Here is a 15,868-nt window from a genome sequence, read left to right on the forward strand (position 1 = left end):
CTCGTTTCGATTTAAATTTTTGGGTGGTAACCTGAAGAAGGACGTAAGATCAGTCATATGATGGTAGAAGCGCTTCAATACTATGCTATGCTCGTCTGAGGCAGAGCCTATGTTGGGATAGGGCCCGAGGATTTCTTTTTGAAAGAATTCCAGGTACTTTTGAGCCTGTGTCTCCGACCATTTGATTCCTCTTACTTGGAAAGATTCGTTGGTTACCATCTGAGTCGCATGTCTATGAGCCTCCGGCTGCCAGTTCAGGGAAAGCTTAGCAACAAGGGGAAGGTGATCACTAAATTGTACATTCTCGATCTTAAAAGTGGAAATACACTTAAATAGATCCCTAGAGACCAACAGGTAATCGAGGACGCTGTTTGATTTAACGCTCAGGTGGGTGAAATCCCCTGGAATATCGGGGAGGCATGTGCCATTTAAGGGGACCAAATTCAAACGGATGGCCATTTGATAGAGGAGTACTCCAGCCTCGTTTACTCTGTGGTCCTTAGAAGTTCTCTTCATGATGTGTTCCAGGTCATAATTATCAAGGTTTGGGGTAACCCACCATTTGGCTTTGGTCAACGAGTCCCAATTTGCTGCCGTACGGGCATTAAAATCACCACCAATTATGGCCGGGGTGTTAGGAAACTTAACATAGCATGAAAGCAAATGCTCTTCTAGCGAGCCCCATTTAGAGCCCAGTTCAAGGGAAGAACCCCCAGGTGGCAAGTAAACATTTGTAACTAGGAGCGAGATCTTTTCCCCCGCAATCAGCCCGGTAAGGGCGTAGGGAGGCAAGGCCTGTACTAGAGTAAATTTGGAATGTAGGTTGAGGGAGATGCCTATTATTAGGCCCCCTTTAGGGCGGCCTCCTTTCAGGGAGGGGCAGGCAGGGAGTTCTAGAAGCTCAAAGCCATTTAGCACAATTTTTTCTACTTCCCACGATTCTTGGAACAAAATGATATGAAACCGATTGATATACTCCAAGAATTCTGGCTCATGTTTTTTTCCCCTCCAGCCCGCAATGTTCCAGCTGAGGACTGATAGGGGGGAGTTCCTGTTGTGTTCAATTCGCTGTCATTTCGGGGAGAGAAGTGGGTCCTTTGGAGGCAGGGCAGACCCCACAAAAAAGTCAGTTATTTTACTTTGCATGGCAGGCACCTGCTGGAGGTACCTAATCTTGGAGTTGGTAGTGGGGTGTTCAGACTGGGACAACAGAGCGGGTCTCCCACTGGCTAACCCAAGGGTGGCCACTTCATTAGGAGGCTCCACAGGATTTGCAGAGACTGCCCCACCGCGAGGTCTGAAGGTCGCCAATGAAACCATTTGATTTATATGTCCGGCCGGGTCTTCAGTCAAATCCGGATCATTTTTTGATGTAGGTGGAACGCTCCCCTGACCTGATGCTAGCGAAGGTACTGGGGGTGCTCGACGTACAGATACCGTTTGTATGTCGTGTCTGTGCCGCTCAGGAGAATATGAGGACTCCAATTCCGGCATTGATGGATTAGATGGTAAGGAATTGTTTTGGTGGAGGGGACTCTGAATTACACTCTTCAGCGGGGGACTCTTGGAGGGCGAGTCAAAATTTATCAGGAGTTGAGATGAAAGGCCAACTTGTGAGGCAAAACCTGGGTCTGCCAAGCGTTGATGGGCTTTGCCCACAGGTGGGGGAGGCATGGGTTTAGGAGCTGGACTGAGGTGTGGAAGTCTTCCTGCTTCCTTAGAACACGACTCCGAAAAGCTGGCATGGTTATCCTGAGAAGTGGGCAGGACTTTTCCGTTCTTCTGGACATATATGAGCTGATGGTTAAGTACTTCTAATCTATCAATTATTTCTTGTTGTTCCCTCGGTGGAAGGTTGCCAAAGGTGGCTAAAAGCTCTCTTTCCTCCGGCGGGGTCAGAGAATTACATGCGCCAGTGGATTCCTTTAGAGCTCGTGGGGACGTAGGGTAAGTCCAGTTTCGGTACGGATGGGTATCCTCCGGAAAAGGAGGCTCAATATCCCGAGATGCTCCCGACCTCTCCGACAGGGTCCGCTCCGTGCCGTAGTCGGCAAGTAGAAGGGGATGGATCATGCTATCCATAAAAACTCTTGTTGGGATGATATCGTACCTAGCCAAGAGTGATTTCTGCCTGATGATAGCTGAAGGGATCCTTGGAGAGTAAAACGCAAGCATCACTCTCTGTTGCCTGAGGTGCTGGTTCAAAGGTAATACTGCAATGAGATCGCATTGTGTGATTTCTATGTTTAGGAGGTTGCTTAGTTGCTTTTTAACCCCACCCAAGGTGAGCCACCTTGCTGACCCTACCCCGATATTTAGGCAGATTTTCTTAGGTTGCAGGGACAATGCTTGATGTTTCAGTGCAGTATTTGGTTTATATTTAGGGATCTCACTTCCTTTTTTGGTTGAGTGTAAGGTCCTCTGGCACTTCATTTCCCCCGTATCTACAGTTGGTTTAGACATTGACCCGAGGTTGTCAATTTTCTGTTCAAGGCTAGATAGCTGGGAGGATAGGACATCAATCTTCTTGAATATGCAATTAAGGGTTCTGACCACAAGATGGAGATGTTCATGTTGTTCTAGTCTAGCGCAGTCCTCGGCTCTGGCGTCCTGCACCACCCCCAGTGGGGGGCTCCCTCTTCCTCCGAGCTTGCCGTCCGCAGTTTTAGTCTGGGGTAAAAATAATTCCTCTGGAGTTGACGTTGTTTCTGGAGACGTTAGAGGATAGAAACGGTTCTGAGTTTTCACCCTATAGCAGTAATCAGTGGGGATACTCCATTTGCCAGACACGGGGGGGTCGGTTTTTGATTGTTTAGTTCTTGGGGAGGGCGAAACCTCGTCACAATCCCTTCGGCGTTTGCCTTGGCCCATCGTTGTGAGTCTTTTAAAATAGCAATGCTTAGAAGGTAATAAAAGTGGTAAAAATAGAAATGCAGCCGGGTGTGGGCCGGCGCAAAGCCAGAGAGACAAAGGTTGCTTCCAAGACTGCCGGAGAACACAGTTATCTGCTCGTTAAAGCTAATTTACGATGCAGGCTTACAGTTATCAGTTATCAGTAATGTGAGCTCCTGGCATGGGCTCCAACACCCTGGTACAATCTTCAGCAAGAGCTTGAAGGGCTGGGAGCCGCAGCACAAAGTTTAGGGCGGATTCGAAGTGAACTCCGGCAAATGCGTCTTACCTCGTCGCCTCCTTGCTTCTGCCTCACCACTTTCTTTCAGTCTTGAGTGGTCGTGAGACTGTGGAGAGACCCGGCGAGCGAGTGACGGAGGGGCAGAGCAGCGTCAAGGTTGCTGCTGCTCTAGGCAAGTAATTAAAACCAGTTGCTGAGCTCCTTCGCTGTGGGAGTCACAGGCTTTCAAGATTAATGGTGTCGTCTATTGTTCCTTATCTTCAAGACGCTGACTCATCCGGCACTTTCTCTGCTCACAGCTCTACAATCTTCTGCTCTCAAGCTCCGGCTAAGGGAAACAGTTGTAATTAAGAAAAATAAAAGAAAAGAAAAATAAAATACTGGTCTAAAACGAGTTAAAACGAGATAAAATCAATTAAAACTCAGTTAAAATTTGTGGAGCTCTGGGGCTGACCATCAGATCAGATTAGCTATCCTCAATTCCTTCATCCAAGTTGTTTATAAAGATGTTGAACAACAATGGGGCGAGGCAGAACCGTGTCACTTTTCCCCAGGATGATGAGGAACCATTAGTGAGCACTCTTTGGGTTCAGTCAGTCAATCAGCTACAAATCCACCTTAACAGTTACCTCATTCAGCCCACATTTTACCAACTTCTCTGCAAGAATATCATGGGGCACCAAAGAAAATTGTGTGGCAAACCCGCTTAAAACAAACCATCATATCAGTATAGTTGCATAGGTACAGTTGGAATACATTCATAGGCATATATTTGGGAGTCAGAAGCAGTTGAGGAGAGATTATATGGTGTATCTTTAGTGCTTTAGTGTTTTGTTGTCCAGAGGTAAAGTCCAAACTAGAAATTTCCATATCTATTTTCTCCATTGTTTTTGTTTTAATGAAAAGCAACCTTAGAAGAGTTAAGGTAAGTGGGGAATTGTTGCTTAAACTTTTCGTCTCCTACTTTTTGTAGGAGGGGTTATCCCCAGTGGGAGAAAATACAGGTCTCTGGGGAATGAATTTGAATGGGGGGGGGAAGGAAAAATATTAAGTACTCCTGCCCACTATTCCTCCCTTCAAGATTCCAGCCTCCCAGGGGCTAAGAAGAGCACACCTGGATCTTTTCCAAACATCTTCACTTTATAATTCCTATTGCAGGAATTTCTTGGGCTCTCCTTTTAGTGTCTCCTAATTTTTATTTCATTTTCGAAATCATAGATCATCTCCATGAAGACTTGTGTAAATCTCCTTCCAGTAGCACCTTAAAGACCAACTAAGTCAGTTCTTGGTATGAGCTTTTGTGTGCATGCACACTTCTTCAGATACGAAAGCTCATACCAAGAACTAACTTAGTTGGTCTTTAAGGTGCTACTGGAAGAAATTTTTTTTTGTTTTGACTGTGGCAGACCAACACGGCTACCTATCTGTTGTGTAAATCTGTGCACCTGCTCTGATCTCAGTGTAGTTCCCTTCCCTAATTTGTTGTTGTTGTTTAGTCGTTTAGTCGTTTAGTCGTGTCCGACTCTTCGTGACCCCATGGACCAGAGCACGCCAGGCACTCCTGTCTTCCACTGCCTCCCGCAGTTTGGTCAAACTCATGCTGGTACCTTCGAGAACACTGTCCAACCATCGTCCTCTGTTGTCCTCTTCTCCTTGTGCCCTCAATCTTTCCCTTTTTTAAAAAAAAATTAATTTTATTAACTGGCCAATCACATCAAATTAAATCACATCACATAAATTCCAAATTACAAAGCCAAATTTTTAAATTTTGTTGGGGGAACCCATACTTCAAGATCCGAAGGGGGATTCAGATCATCTTCTTATTACTGCGTTAATGTCCAAATCAGTCCCAATCAGTCCAAACAAAATTCATAATTCTATCCAGTCTTATCTTGGTGTTTCCACATCATATCTTGTTCATATAATTTCTATTTTTCCTTTACAATCTCTTCTGTTAGTCTCCTTAAGCCGATAAGCAAAATAATAATCCTGTGTGGATTTCCCGTTCCTCCACTAAGTCCAGATGGTTTCCATATATCTCCTTCGTAGATAACATCGCTCTTTCCATCATAAATTTGGCATTTGTCGCTCTTAAGTCCCACCGAGAAGTTGATCCACGATATGTAAACAACTCTATTTCTCTCTTTCTCCTCCCAGACCCAAGAGCTCCAACAATGCCTCCCAAAATGGCGACGGCATTTTTAACTGCGTCATTCCAAAACTCTTAGCTTTCCAGCTTCATCTTGAAACATTGCTTTGGTTCGAAAGTTTATCTCCACACAGCCTTAAATCCACAGCTTAAATCCTTAGTTTCTGACTCATTAGGTGAGGGGATTCTTGTTTCAATCTTTCCCAACATCAAGGTCTTTTCCAGGGAGTCTTCTCTTCTCATGAGGTGGCCAAAGTCTTGGAGCCTCAGCTTCAGGATCTGTCCTTCCAGTAAGCACTCAGGGCTGATTTCCTTAAGAATGGATACGTTTGATCTTCTTGCAGTCCATGGGACTCTCAAGAGTCTCCTCCAGCACCATAATTCAAAAGCATCAATTCTTTGGTGATCAGCCTTCTTTATGGTCCAGCTCTCACTTCCGTACATCACTACTGGGAAAACCATAGCTTTAACTATACAGACATTTGTTGGCAAGGTGAGGTCTCTGCTTTTTAAGATGCTGTCTAGGTTTGTCATTGCTTTTCTCCCAAGAAGCAGGCGTCTTTTAATTTCGTGGCTGCTGTCACCATCTGCAGTGATAATAGAGCCCAAGAAAGTAAAATCTCTCACTGCCTCCATTTCTTCCCCTTCTATTTGCCAGGAGGTGATGGGACCAGTGGCCATGATCTTCGGGGTTTTTTGATGTTGAGCTTCAGACCATATTTTGCGCTCTCCTATTTCACCCTCATTAAAAGGTTCTTTAATTCCTCCTCACTTTCTGCCATCGAGGTTGTGTCATCTGCATATCTGAAGTTGTTGATATTTCTTCCGGCGATCTTAATTCCGGCTTGGGATTCATCCAGCCCAGCCTTTCACATGATGAATTCTGCATATGTTAAATAGCAGGGAGACAATATACAGCCTTGTCGTACTCCTTTCACAATTTTAAACCAATCAGTTGTTCCATATCCAGTTCTAACTGTAGTTTCTTGTCCCACATAGAGATTTCTCAGGAGACAGATGAGGTGATCAGGCACTCCCATTTCTTTAGGAACTTGCCATAGTTTGCTGTGGTCGACACAGTCACAGGCTAATAGTTCTCTCATATTTTTCATCACTGCCTGATCGAAGTTCATATTTAGCAAATTTACAAAGTAAGATTTTGATTCAATATCCTGTCAGCTTGTGATTTGTATCAAGTAGGAGTGCATGGGGGGCTGACAAAGTGAAAGCCCAGTAGAATTTGGTTTTCCCCCTTTGTTTTCATAAAGCTCAAGAAATATGAAAGGCCTCATCCTTGAGAATGATGCAAAAAGCAGAATGTGCACTGAATAAGCCTGGAGGGGCATCCAAGAACTTTATTTATGCCTAATTCAGCATTTGTTGCTCTCATTCCAGAAATAAAAGTGAAACAGCCAAAGCAAATCAATGCATAACCAATACACATTTTGAGAGCTTTACATTGAAGTTGGCTGGATTCCCTTTTCTTTCTTTTGCCTTAAATATCATTCGAATCCCTTGAACTTTAACTGAACCATAAGGCAACTGTGAAGTTTAATAGCTACCTTCCAAAGATTTGACTTACCCACTGGATTTGCTATTTATAGGGTCCATTAGTACCAAATGTCTGGGTTGTTTTTATAGTAGTCATTAATAGTAGAAATACTGTTTCTGCTGCATTGACTGCTCCTCCTGTGTCACCAAAAATATCCATCAAAATAGTGCTATGAACTGAACCTTACTTGATAGCATCCCTGGAGGTGATTTTGTTTGTTAGTTTGTTTGTTATGCCTTACATTGAAGCTTCCATTAGTCAGCAAAGCAGCCTCTCTTTGAGCACTGCCCCCCATACGTACTTTAACTTTTAGCCATTGTGACCGGGTCAAAGAAAGTCTATGGTACTTAACAGTTGTTGCATGGTTGCAAGAGCAAGACTAAGATCTTGATAGTACAACAAGGCATGGTCTGGATGATTGATGGCAAGTGGCCATGACTGAAGTAAAGACAGCTTCAGGAATAAAATGGGATCAGTAGTCAGGGTGTCCCTGTTGGAATGTTGATACAGAAAACTGTTGGAAACAAGAAGCCAAGGACTGTAGCTAAAGAAGTTGTTTGTGATGCCAAGCTCTCATTTGGCAGCACCCTCAGAAGCATTTCTAGCTGTCTGCAGTAGATCCAGATTTAAACCCACAGATCTGGAACATCACATCTCCTCACTATTGCCCACTGACAGCGGCCACAAAAAGTTGGAGAAAATTCAGATAAAATTTTCAGTTGTCCTTCTTTTAGAGGGAGAAAATGGGGGGGGGGGTCCCCAGCCTGTAACAGCCATGAGGAGTGTATCTGAATGGGTGATGGAAGGATAAGGAGCGGGTTTCTGCTATGAAACAGTTCAGGTGTGTTCAATATTTGATCCAACTGGTTGGAGTTTTTTTTTACAAAGGTTGAATTGAACTTTCAAACCACGAAGGTTCACCCAGAATTTGGAAGTATCTATAGATGAAAGGTATTCCACAGAAAAAGGACGACTGCAGATAAGGCCCTTACTCGAGTTATTGCAGATTAATTTCTGCATGGCTAGAAGTGTCACCTCCTCAGGGAATGAGTTGGATTGTAAAGAGGGAGGCTCTCTCCCAGGCAGCCTGCCCCTAAGCTGTTCAGGGTCATAAAGGTTAGCAAGAAGACCTTTAACTCAGCTTGATAGTGAATAGAGCCCCAAAGGCACATGTTTTGAAACAGTTATATTCTGCACACGTGGTAGTTTATAATAAATATTAAATTGCAAAACTGAAAAATAAAATCTAATATATAACAGGTTGTTTTTTTAAAAAAAGGATGAGGAATACAAGTGGTCATATTGTATTTATTTAGAGAATTTATACACTGCCCTTCAGCCTAAGCTCCCACCAGACATCTCTGACAGATGAGTCATTCTGCTAGATATTGTCTCTTTTTCACCCACTCAGTATTTTTGCAAACATATTCGTGAATTATTAACAGCAGTTTGGAACTACTATAGAGTGACTTGGCAGCTGTACAGATCTCTGCTTGGCAGATTCTGGGCACACTGTTGATCTGACACTTTTGTCTCTGCTGATTGAAGTCAATAAAATTCTGTTGCTATCAACTGTCCCCCTACAAATAATTCAATACAATACTAAATTATTGCCAGTTGTGAGATAAAACAATAGTACATGTTAAATGCCAGGAACTAAGGTAAATATACACTTCCTACTGCCAATCCAGCAGCTAAGACAAGTGATAATGCCATTTTTATATTCTGTTCCACAACATGTACTTCGATCTTAATCAGCTATTTTAATATGATGATACTGATGGTGACCACCATAGCATTAAGCATATCGGTGACATCTATTTTTATTGGCTTTGATCCAACCTCAGCATGTGGAAGCAGAAATTTTGCTCACAGACAGGGATGTCACTGATAATGTCAGCAGCTGTAGCCCTCCCACCCCAATGTTGCCTCACATTTTGGGGAGGGGGGTTGTGTGGAGCAGCTGGGTGGGTAAGTGGGTATTTAGTGAGACAGACATAGGTAAAGGTAAAGGAACCCCTGACCATTAGGTCCAGTCGTGGCCGACTCTGGGGTTGCGGTGCTCATCTTGCTTTATTGGCTGAGGGAACCGGCATACAGCTTCCTGGTCATGTGGCCAGCATGACTAAGCCACTTCTGGCGGACCAGAGCAGCACACGAAAACGCCGTTTACCTTCCCGCTGGAGTGGTACCTATTTATCTACTTGCACTTTGACATGCTTTCAAACTGCTAGGTTGGCAGGAGCAGGGACCGAGCAATGGGAGCTCACCCCGTCGTGGGGATTCAAACCGCCAACCTTCTGATCAGCAAGTCCTAGGCTCTGTGGTTTAACCCACAGCACCACCCACGTCCCGAGACAGACATACTCTTGTGCAAAAGCACTTTCTCAGGTGTTTCCATTTGTCCAAGCAGAATGTGGCTCTAAACTTTATCGCAGACCCTCCCATTGCTCATAAAAACTTGCATGATGTGATTTTATAGCACTGTGTGGGTCAAATTGACATCTTTTATTGAACTTTTTGTATATTGGGAATGTATTTTGAAAGCAAAGTTTTGGCATATTTCTCCTTCGATACCATTTTCTAAGTGGCAGAAAACAGCAGCAAAGGAGAAAACAGAGGGGATGGTTTAAACAGTGTAAAACATGTTCAGGTGTCTCTAGAGATGTTAGTTTTAGTAGAATTACTGAGGACCATGGTTGATTTTAAGATATGCAGTAGGGGAGGCTTATAAGGAATGAAATCCTAACTCAATGACTCTAGTCATTGAGAAGATAAAGGAAGTGTATTCCTGTAGCTTACCTCTCCACCTGCCTTGGTCTTGTGGGCTGCTTAGGACAACTTGCTCAGGAGAAGGGGACTGCAAATGAGAAATAGGTCTTATCTACTTGCTAGGTGGTAACCCAGAAAACCAGCCCCAACTATGACCCAGCAATTGGAAATGGTTTCAGGCTTCTTGTCCTTCCTGCAGACCTCAGGTCAGGTGCAGCTGAACGGGCAGCAGCATGGGAAGTGGAAGGATGGAATGAGACGGTTGAAAGCGAGGCTAGGAACTGGATGTTACTGGAAGGCTTGGTTGCTGATGAATTTAGGCTTCTTCAGAACCTAAGATTTCTCTCACTGGACCTTCTCAAATCCCCACACACGGATGAGAAAAATGGCACTGCCTTTATACCTGATGTTCATCAAGTGTGTGGGGATTCAAATATAGAGATGGTGTTGCTTGGTCAATGGACTAGCTTTCAATGGTCCTGCCACCTCAATCTTTGAACATTTTAAACAATCAGGAACAAACTGCCTGGCCAACTTGTGTGTGTATGTGCTTTTTGGGTCTTTAGCTAGGAAAGCATGTAGGAAAAGTGTTTTCCCTCCCTGATATTTCCTCCTCCACACTAATTGCTTTAGCTGATGAGGTGGTTTTCACACTGAACTTTGCCCCCACATATAGGGCTGTCAATCCTGGAACTCAGATATTCTGGTTTCTTCTTGGGTCTTGGGGGCAAAGGCCTCTGGAATGAGGATGGCACCATGTAGTTTTTGGTGGATTTTGGGGTGGAGTCCTTTGTAAAAAGCCATCTATCCATCTAATGGGCAAGTGGAGGGCAAGATTGCCAATTGCAACGCCTTTTTTAAAAAATCAGTTGGAGACCTTACCCCAAAACCTGCCAAAAGACAACAATATGCTCCCTAGACCCACTAAAAGCCTCTGAACTGGCTCTTGACCCATCCCAAGTTGACTCACCCATATTCCATCCAGAATGTTTTTCTCTCTACAAGAAGTGATAACTCAGATGTTCTGCTAGGAGTAGGAACAAAGTTCTTCTGTTACATAGCTGTTTTGAATAGAAATAGAAGGCGTACTCTTGCTATGCAGAAGAGCCTTCAGCTCATAGTAGATGCCCCGTGTAGCTGGGTTATTATTCTATCTAACTTAGGATAATGGCCATTCCACCCTTGGGGGTTGCACCTGTTGTAATGATGTTCATGTGAGAATCCAGCCTTCTAAATTATGTGTCTAAGCAATCTACTGAAAAATATTTTAGAAGAAAGCAGGGATCCTAAACCTGTAGATCAAAACACATTGAACGCAATAGGGTGACTGTAATTTCAGAAGTACTATCTTAGTCTGTAATCACTGTTCATGCAGGGTGCCTTTTAAGCACATATATATTTCCCTATATCACTTACATTAATGTGCTTTTGTTTGTCTTGTTGTTAATCTTACTACTGTCCCAGAAGAAGTATCCGCAAGGATAGTCCAAGTAGTAACAGCTGAAGCTGTGGCAGTCCTGAAAGGTGAACAGGAACAAGAAGCCCAGCACAAAGATCAGCCTGCACCATTACCTTTAGGTAAAGCAAGCAATCTCAGCTGTATTTTGTGTTACAAACGTCAAGCTTTTGCACTGCAGCTGTGGCCTAGATTTTTTCTTATTTACTCGTTCATTTATTTTAAGAATTTAAGAGCTAAGATGCTGACATATTCACATTATTCAAGAGCAGGCCTTCTATCCACATGATCACTTGCTGCAATTCTGCTTATTGCTTGAAAGTCACAAGCTTTGCCAATTCCAGGCGCTTCCACACTAGGCTTTTAGTTTGGAAACTGCAGTGCCTCATGCGCTTTCTTTCTCTAAGGCATCCACATGATGTTGGTGTCCAAGCATTCTCATCCTATATTTTCTCTGTGGCTCTTCCATCTTTTCTCAGATTGCAGAAAGTCCATTTTTTGCAGAATAGAAGAGTAGCACACTTTCTAAAGGTGTAGAAGTCTTCAGTATTTGTCTTCTGTCTTTTAAAAAGGATGAGTTGTTCCCATTGAGGAAGTCAACACACTTTGTTTATAACATTTGTGCTGGGTGCCATTTTATTACCCCATTTTTGTTTTTTTAAATCAATCTTTTAAATATTGCTAAAGCACTTTTCCACCTATATATATGTATATTTGAAAAAATGGAAAAGCAATAGCATATCATATAGCATTATTGTAGTGTAGTGTTATAGTACTCGGCTACGAGTGATCGCCAGAGAAAGAAGTGCTAGAGCACCATAATAAATTACCAACAGAATGGATTAAAGATTATAGTAGTTTTGTTAAGGTTTAAGAGATAGAAGACAGGGTGCAGCACAGGGAAGGAAACAAACATCGTGGAAAAGAGGGTGGGAAGGTAAACAGCATTTCCGTGTGCTCTGGCTTCTGTTACAGTGTCCCGTTGCGCCCGAAGTGGTTTAGTCATGCTGGCCACATGACCCAGAAAAGCTGTCTATGGACAAAGGCAGGCTCCCTCAGCCTCAAAGCGAGATGAGCGCTGCACCCCATAGTCTCCTTTGACTGGACTTAACCATCCAGGGCTCCTTTACTCTTTTACCTTGATAGATAAATAGATAGATTGATAGAGAGAGATAGATAGATGATTGATAGATGATTGATAGATAGATAGATGATAGATAGATAGATAGATAGATAGATAGATAGATAGATGATAGAAAGATAGATAGCTAGATAAGTGGGTAGAGCAATACTCCTGATCATGTGGGAAATCCATTGTAATTCTTCTTGCAGCTTACAGTAGAAGAGCAGTGACAGGAGCTACCCATGTGGAAGTAGCCCCTGTATCATGCAACATTTGAGGGAAGATGGAAACATTCCCTGATCCAATTTTCCTGATCTTTGCTTAATGCTTGAGATTTGTGTTTCAAATTCTGATGTTTGTATTTAGAGTACTCCTCCCTTCCCCAGCATTTAAAGCAACCCAACCTTTTTATGTCAATCTACGTTTTTACAAAAAGTCTTTCCCTCTTGCTCAGCCACATGTTTTGCCCACAGTTTTATTAAAGGGTGCAAAATGCATGAGGGTCATTTCTGATGACAGAAGACCATCAAGGTTTCAAAGTGCAGAGAGTTCTCTGTAGGGCAGAATAAAAAGGTTACATACAGAACAATCCTGTTTCCTGACCTGTGCTGCTGGGGAGAGCTAAGATGTAGTCCTGCTCCACTAGGCTGGGGTGGCAAGGGGCTCCGCTGATGTGGAGGAGCCTATTTCAGCTGCTGCAAGCATGAGCTGTTGACAGGCTACCGCAGGAATAAGGCCCCGAAACAGGGCCGAACAAGACCAATGAAAGATCCACTGGGTGCCAAGTGAGTTTAGCTGCCAGAGAGGAGCCTGATCCAGGCTTCTCTCTTGTGCCATTGTGGAGAAAAATACTGCCCCCATCCTCTACTCTGGTCAGCATGAGCAGCAGGGCTTTGGAAAGAGCAATGACTCCACTCATCCTGGTTATGACCTAGGATTGCTTCCTGAATTATCAGTTGAATACAGAACAAGGTTATATAGCTAGCACAAACAACGGATTGTATCTTATGGTAGCTTTGCACTTGCAAGAAGCACTCACTCAAACAATTTTCTCCGATTCCAAGTTCTACCTAATGCAAAACTCAAAAAGCTGTACTTGGGGGATGTTCTTTCCCCCCAGGGCAGTATTGGATATGGCACAGAAGACTGCAGTAGGTTGGGGTAACCAGTGAAAATTGGGTGCTTTGCCTTGTGCATGTGGAGGTTCTTCTAAGCACAAAGCCACCATTAGATTCAACCCATTGTTTGGTTCAAACAAGCAAATGGAGCTTTAGCACATGTTTTAAGTTCTTGCTGAACTGCATTGAAAAATATCTGAGCCCTCATAGTAAAAGCTGCCATTGCATGCACACACCAAAATAAGCAAATAATGGTTTCCCTACAGTATGCATTCTGTGCTTGAATGTGAACATTCATTGGTGTATGTACTTGTATAATGTATCACCACCACCACCTTCTGTAATAGAATGATTTTGACTTTTACACTGTTAATAAAGACTTAACTTATCTACATGACATCCCAGATATGTTGAAGAAATTGCTAATAGGCATGCACTGTTACAAAACCATTTTCTGTAATCAGGTATAGCGACTCAGAAGCATAGGCACAACTCTTCCATTTCTCTATTTAAGCCCTGCTGAGATCAGTGAAAATGACTTAAGAATATACTGATTTTTCCCACTGAAACAAATGGGCTTTAATGCTTAACTTTGGCAGAAAAATGCTCAGGCTTTTAAGAGGAAGGTTTAGGAAATGTTCCATGGGTCTTGTTCCCACTGTATCTGTGGTTTTGTCACTATCCCACTTTCGTGTTTCATATACTCCAGTTGGGCATTGGAAAGGAAGTTAGTGGTAAAGGTTTCTGCTTAGCTGTGGGTCAGCCTTGAGCTGGAAAAATTCAAGATTTGCCTTTAAGCAGTTACAATATGAAATTAAGTAGGTTCCGGAGAAAATAGGATTTAATCATTTATGTAAGCAATTATACGTTTATCCTTTCAGATACCTGTAAGTGAATTAAATATGTGGTTGGGCACCTCTATGTGATGTTCTTTCTCCCCTGAATGATATTTAAAAAACTCTTCCCCTCCTGCTTTTGGCTTGTGAATGTGCTTTTCTTCAAGGCATGTAAGAATTATCAGGTCAATCATTCAAACGGCTTTGATGTAAACAAAAAACATTCTAGTATTTATGTACAACTTTACTAAAGAAACAAAAACAATAAGCTCTTTCAGTAGAATTATCAGCATAATGCTACATCATCTGAATCGAGTGGTTACTATTGTTGGTATAAGACAATGCAAGTCTTAGATCCAACTCAATTGAAATGTTATAATATGCTGCCAGGTAACTGTAATGCAGATCAGCCTTCCCCAACCCGGTATTTTCCAGATGCTTTGGACCACAACTCCCATCACCCCCCAACCAGTGCTTTGCTGGCTTGGACTGATGAGAGTCCAACAACATCTGGCAGGGCTACCAGGTTAGGAAACATTGGCATAGATTGTCCAGTTGACATAACCTGGTCTCAAAGCAGTTAATTGTTGTGTCTCATTTTTACTGTTCAATCTTTAGCAGTTGAAGAAACAGCTAACCTGCCTCCTTCTCCGCCCCCATCACCAGCTTCAGAGCAGACTGGAACATTGGAAGAAGGTAAGAATTCCCTTGGGCGTTGCAGAGCCCATCTCTAAGGAGAGAAACCCAGGAATCCTAATGAGAGAGGTAGGAGGATGACCTGTCAGCATTAATTTAAAGGGCAGCGAGCATTTTCCCTAATAGCAAGTTAGCAGTTCCACATCGCTGTAAAGCACAAGCAGTACCGATATGTACATTGTTATGTATGTATCTATATATGCTTATGGTGATATTTGGGAGTGTATATTAACATGAATACAAGTTTTGTTGCGCCATTGAATAGATATTCCAAATGGCTTTGAAAAGATTCTGGTACCTTGAAGAAACGGCAGGAAAAATTGTGGCCTTCTAGATATTGTTGGATTACAATTGCCAACACCCCTGGCCAATATTGGCCAGGCAGACTCATGCTGATGGGAGTTGGAGTCCAAGAATATCAAGAAGCCCATTGGTTCCACAGCCCTGCTTTTAAGGCTTGCAGATAGAGGATAATTCCACTTGGTACAATTTCTCTTATCACTGACTACCTGCGATGAGAAAAGCTGAACTTGGAAAAATGGTTACAGCAATCTCTCAAGTTCTGGACTAGGGAAACATACTTACTACCCAGTATACCCAACTATAGAGGATGCAAAGGGCATCTGCTAGCAGTAGGAATGTCAATGTATTCTGGCAGCCCTCAAGACAAAACACAATAAAGCTTTTTCCAGCGCTTTATTTCCATGCTGGGAAAAGGTTCATTTCTTGAATTAATTTCTTTCCATCTTTCTTTCTGCTTCCTTTATATCTGTTTTCTTTTAAATTTAGACATGACAGGTAATGTAAAACATAACAGCATAAATGTAAAAAACTATCGTAAGATAAATGCGAATTAAGTGCAATTCTGTTCTGAGGTTATTAAATGCTACCGTGATGTTCAATATCTTCTTTCTCTTTCTGTATTTTTACATAGCCAATGAATATATGCTTTACCTGAAACTTTTAAAAGCACAGGAGCATGCCATGGGGTTGGGGGGAAATGGCAAGTCCTCCCTGATAATAAAATGAGTAA

The 15,868-nt window shown here is 42.8% G+C and overlaps 1 protein-coding gene across 4 annotated transcripts in view; it reads left to right on the forward strand.

The window, feature by feature from the left end:
• MAP2 (microtubule associated protein 2) overlaps nucleotides 1–15,868 on the forward strand; it is a 314,133-nt gene that overhangs the window by 236,974 nt on the left and 61,291 nt on the right. For all 4 annotated transcript variants that reach the window (XM_083625909.1, XM_083625907.1, XM_083625908.1 and 1 more), the window contains 2 exons: nucleotides 11,071–11,184; nucleotides 14,758–14,835. In XM_083625909.1, coding sequence (XP_083482035.1) covers nucleotides 11,071–11,184; nucleotides 14,758–14,835 — 192 coding nt within the window. The remainder of the gene's footprint in view (nucleotides 1–11,070; nucleotides 11,185–14,757; nucleotides 14,836–15,868) is intronic.

Source organism: Podarcis filfolensis (genome assembly GCF_964270895.1).
Source record: "Podarcis filfolensis genome assembly, chromosome: 1".
In the NCBI taxonomy this organism is placed as follows: Eukaryota; Metazoa; Chordata; class Lepidosauria; order Squamata; family Lacertidae; genus Podarcis; species Podarcis filfolensis.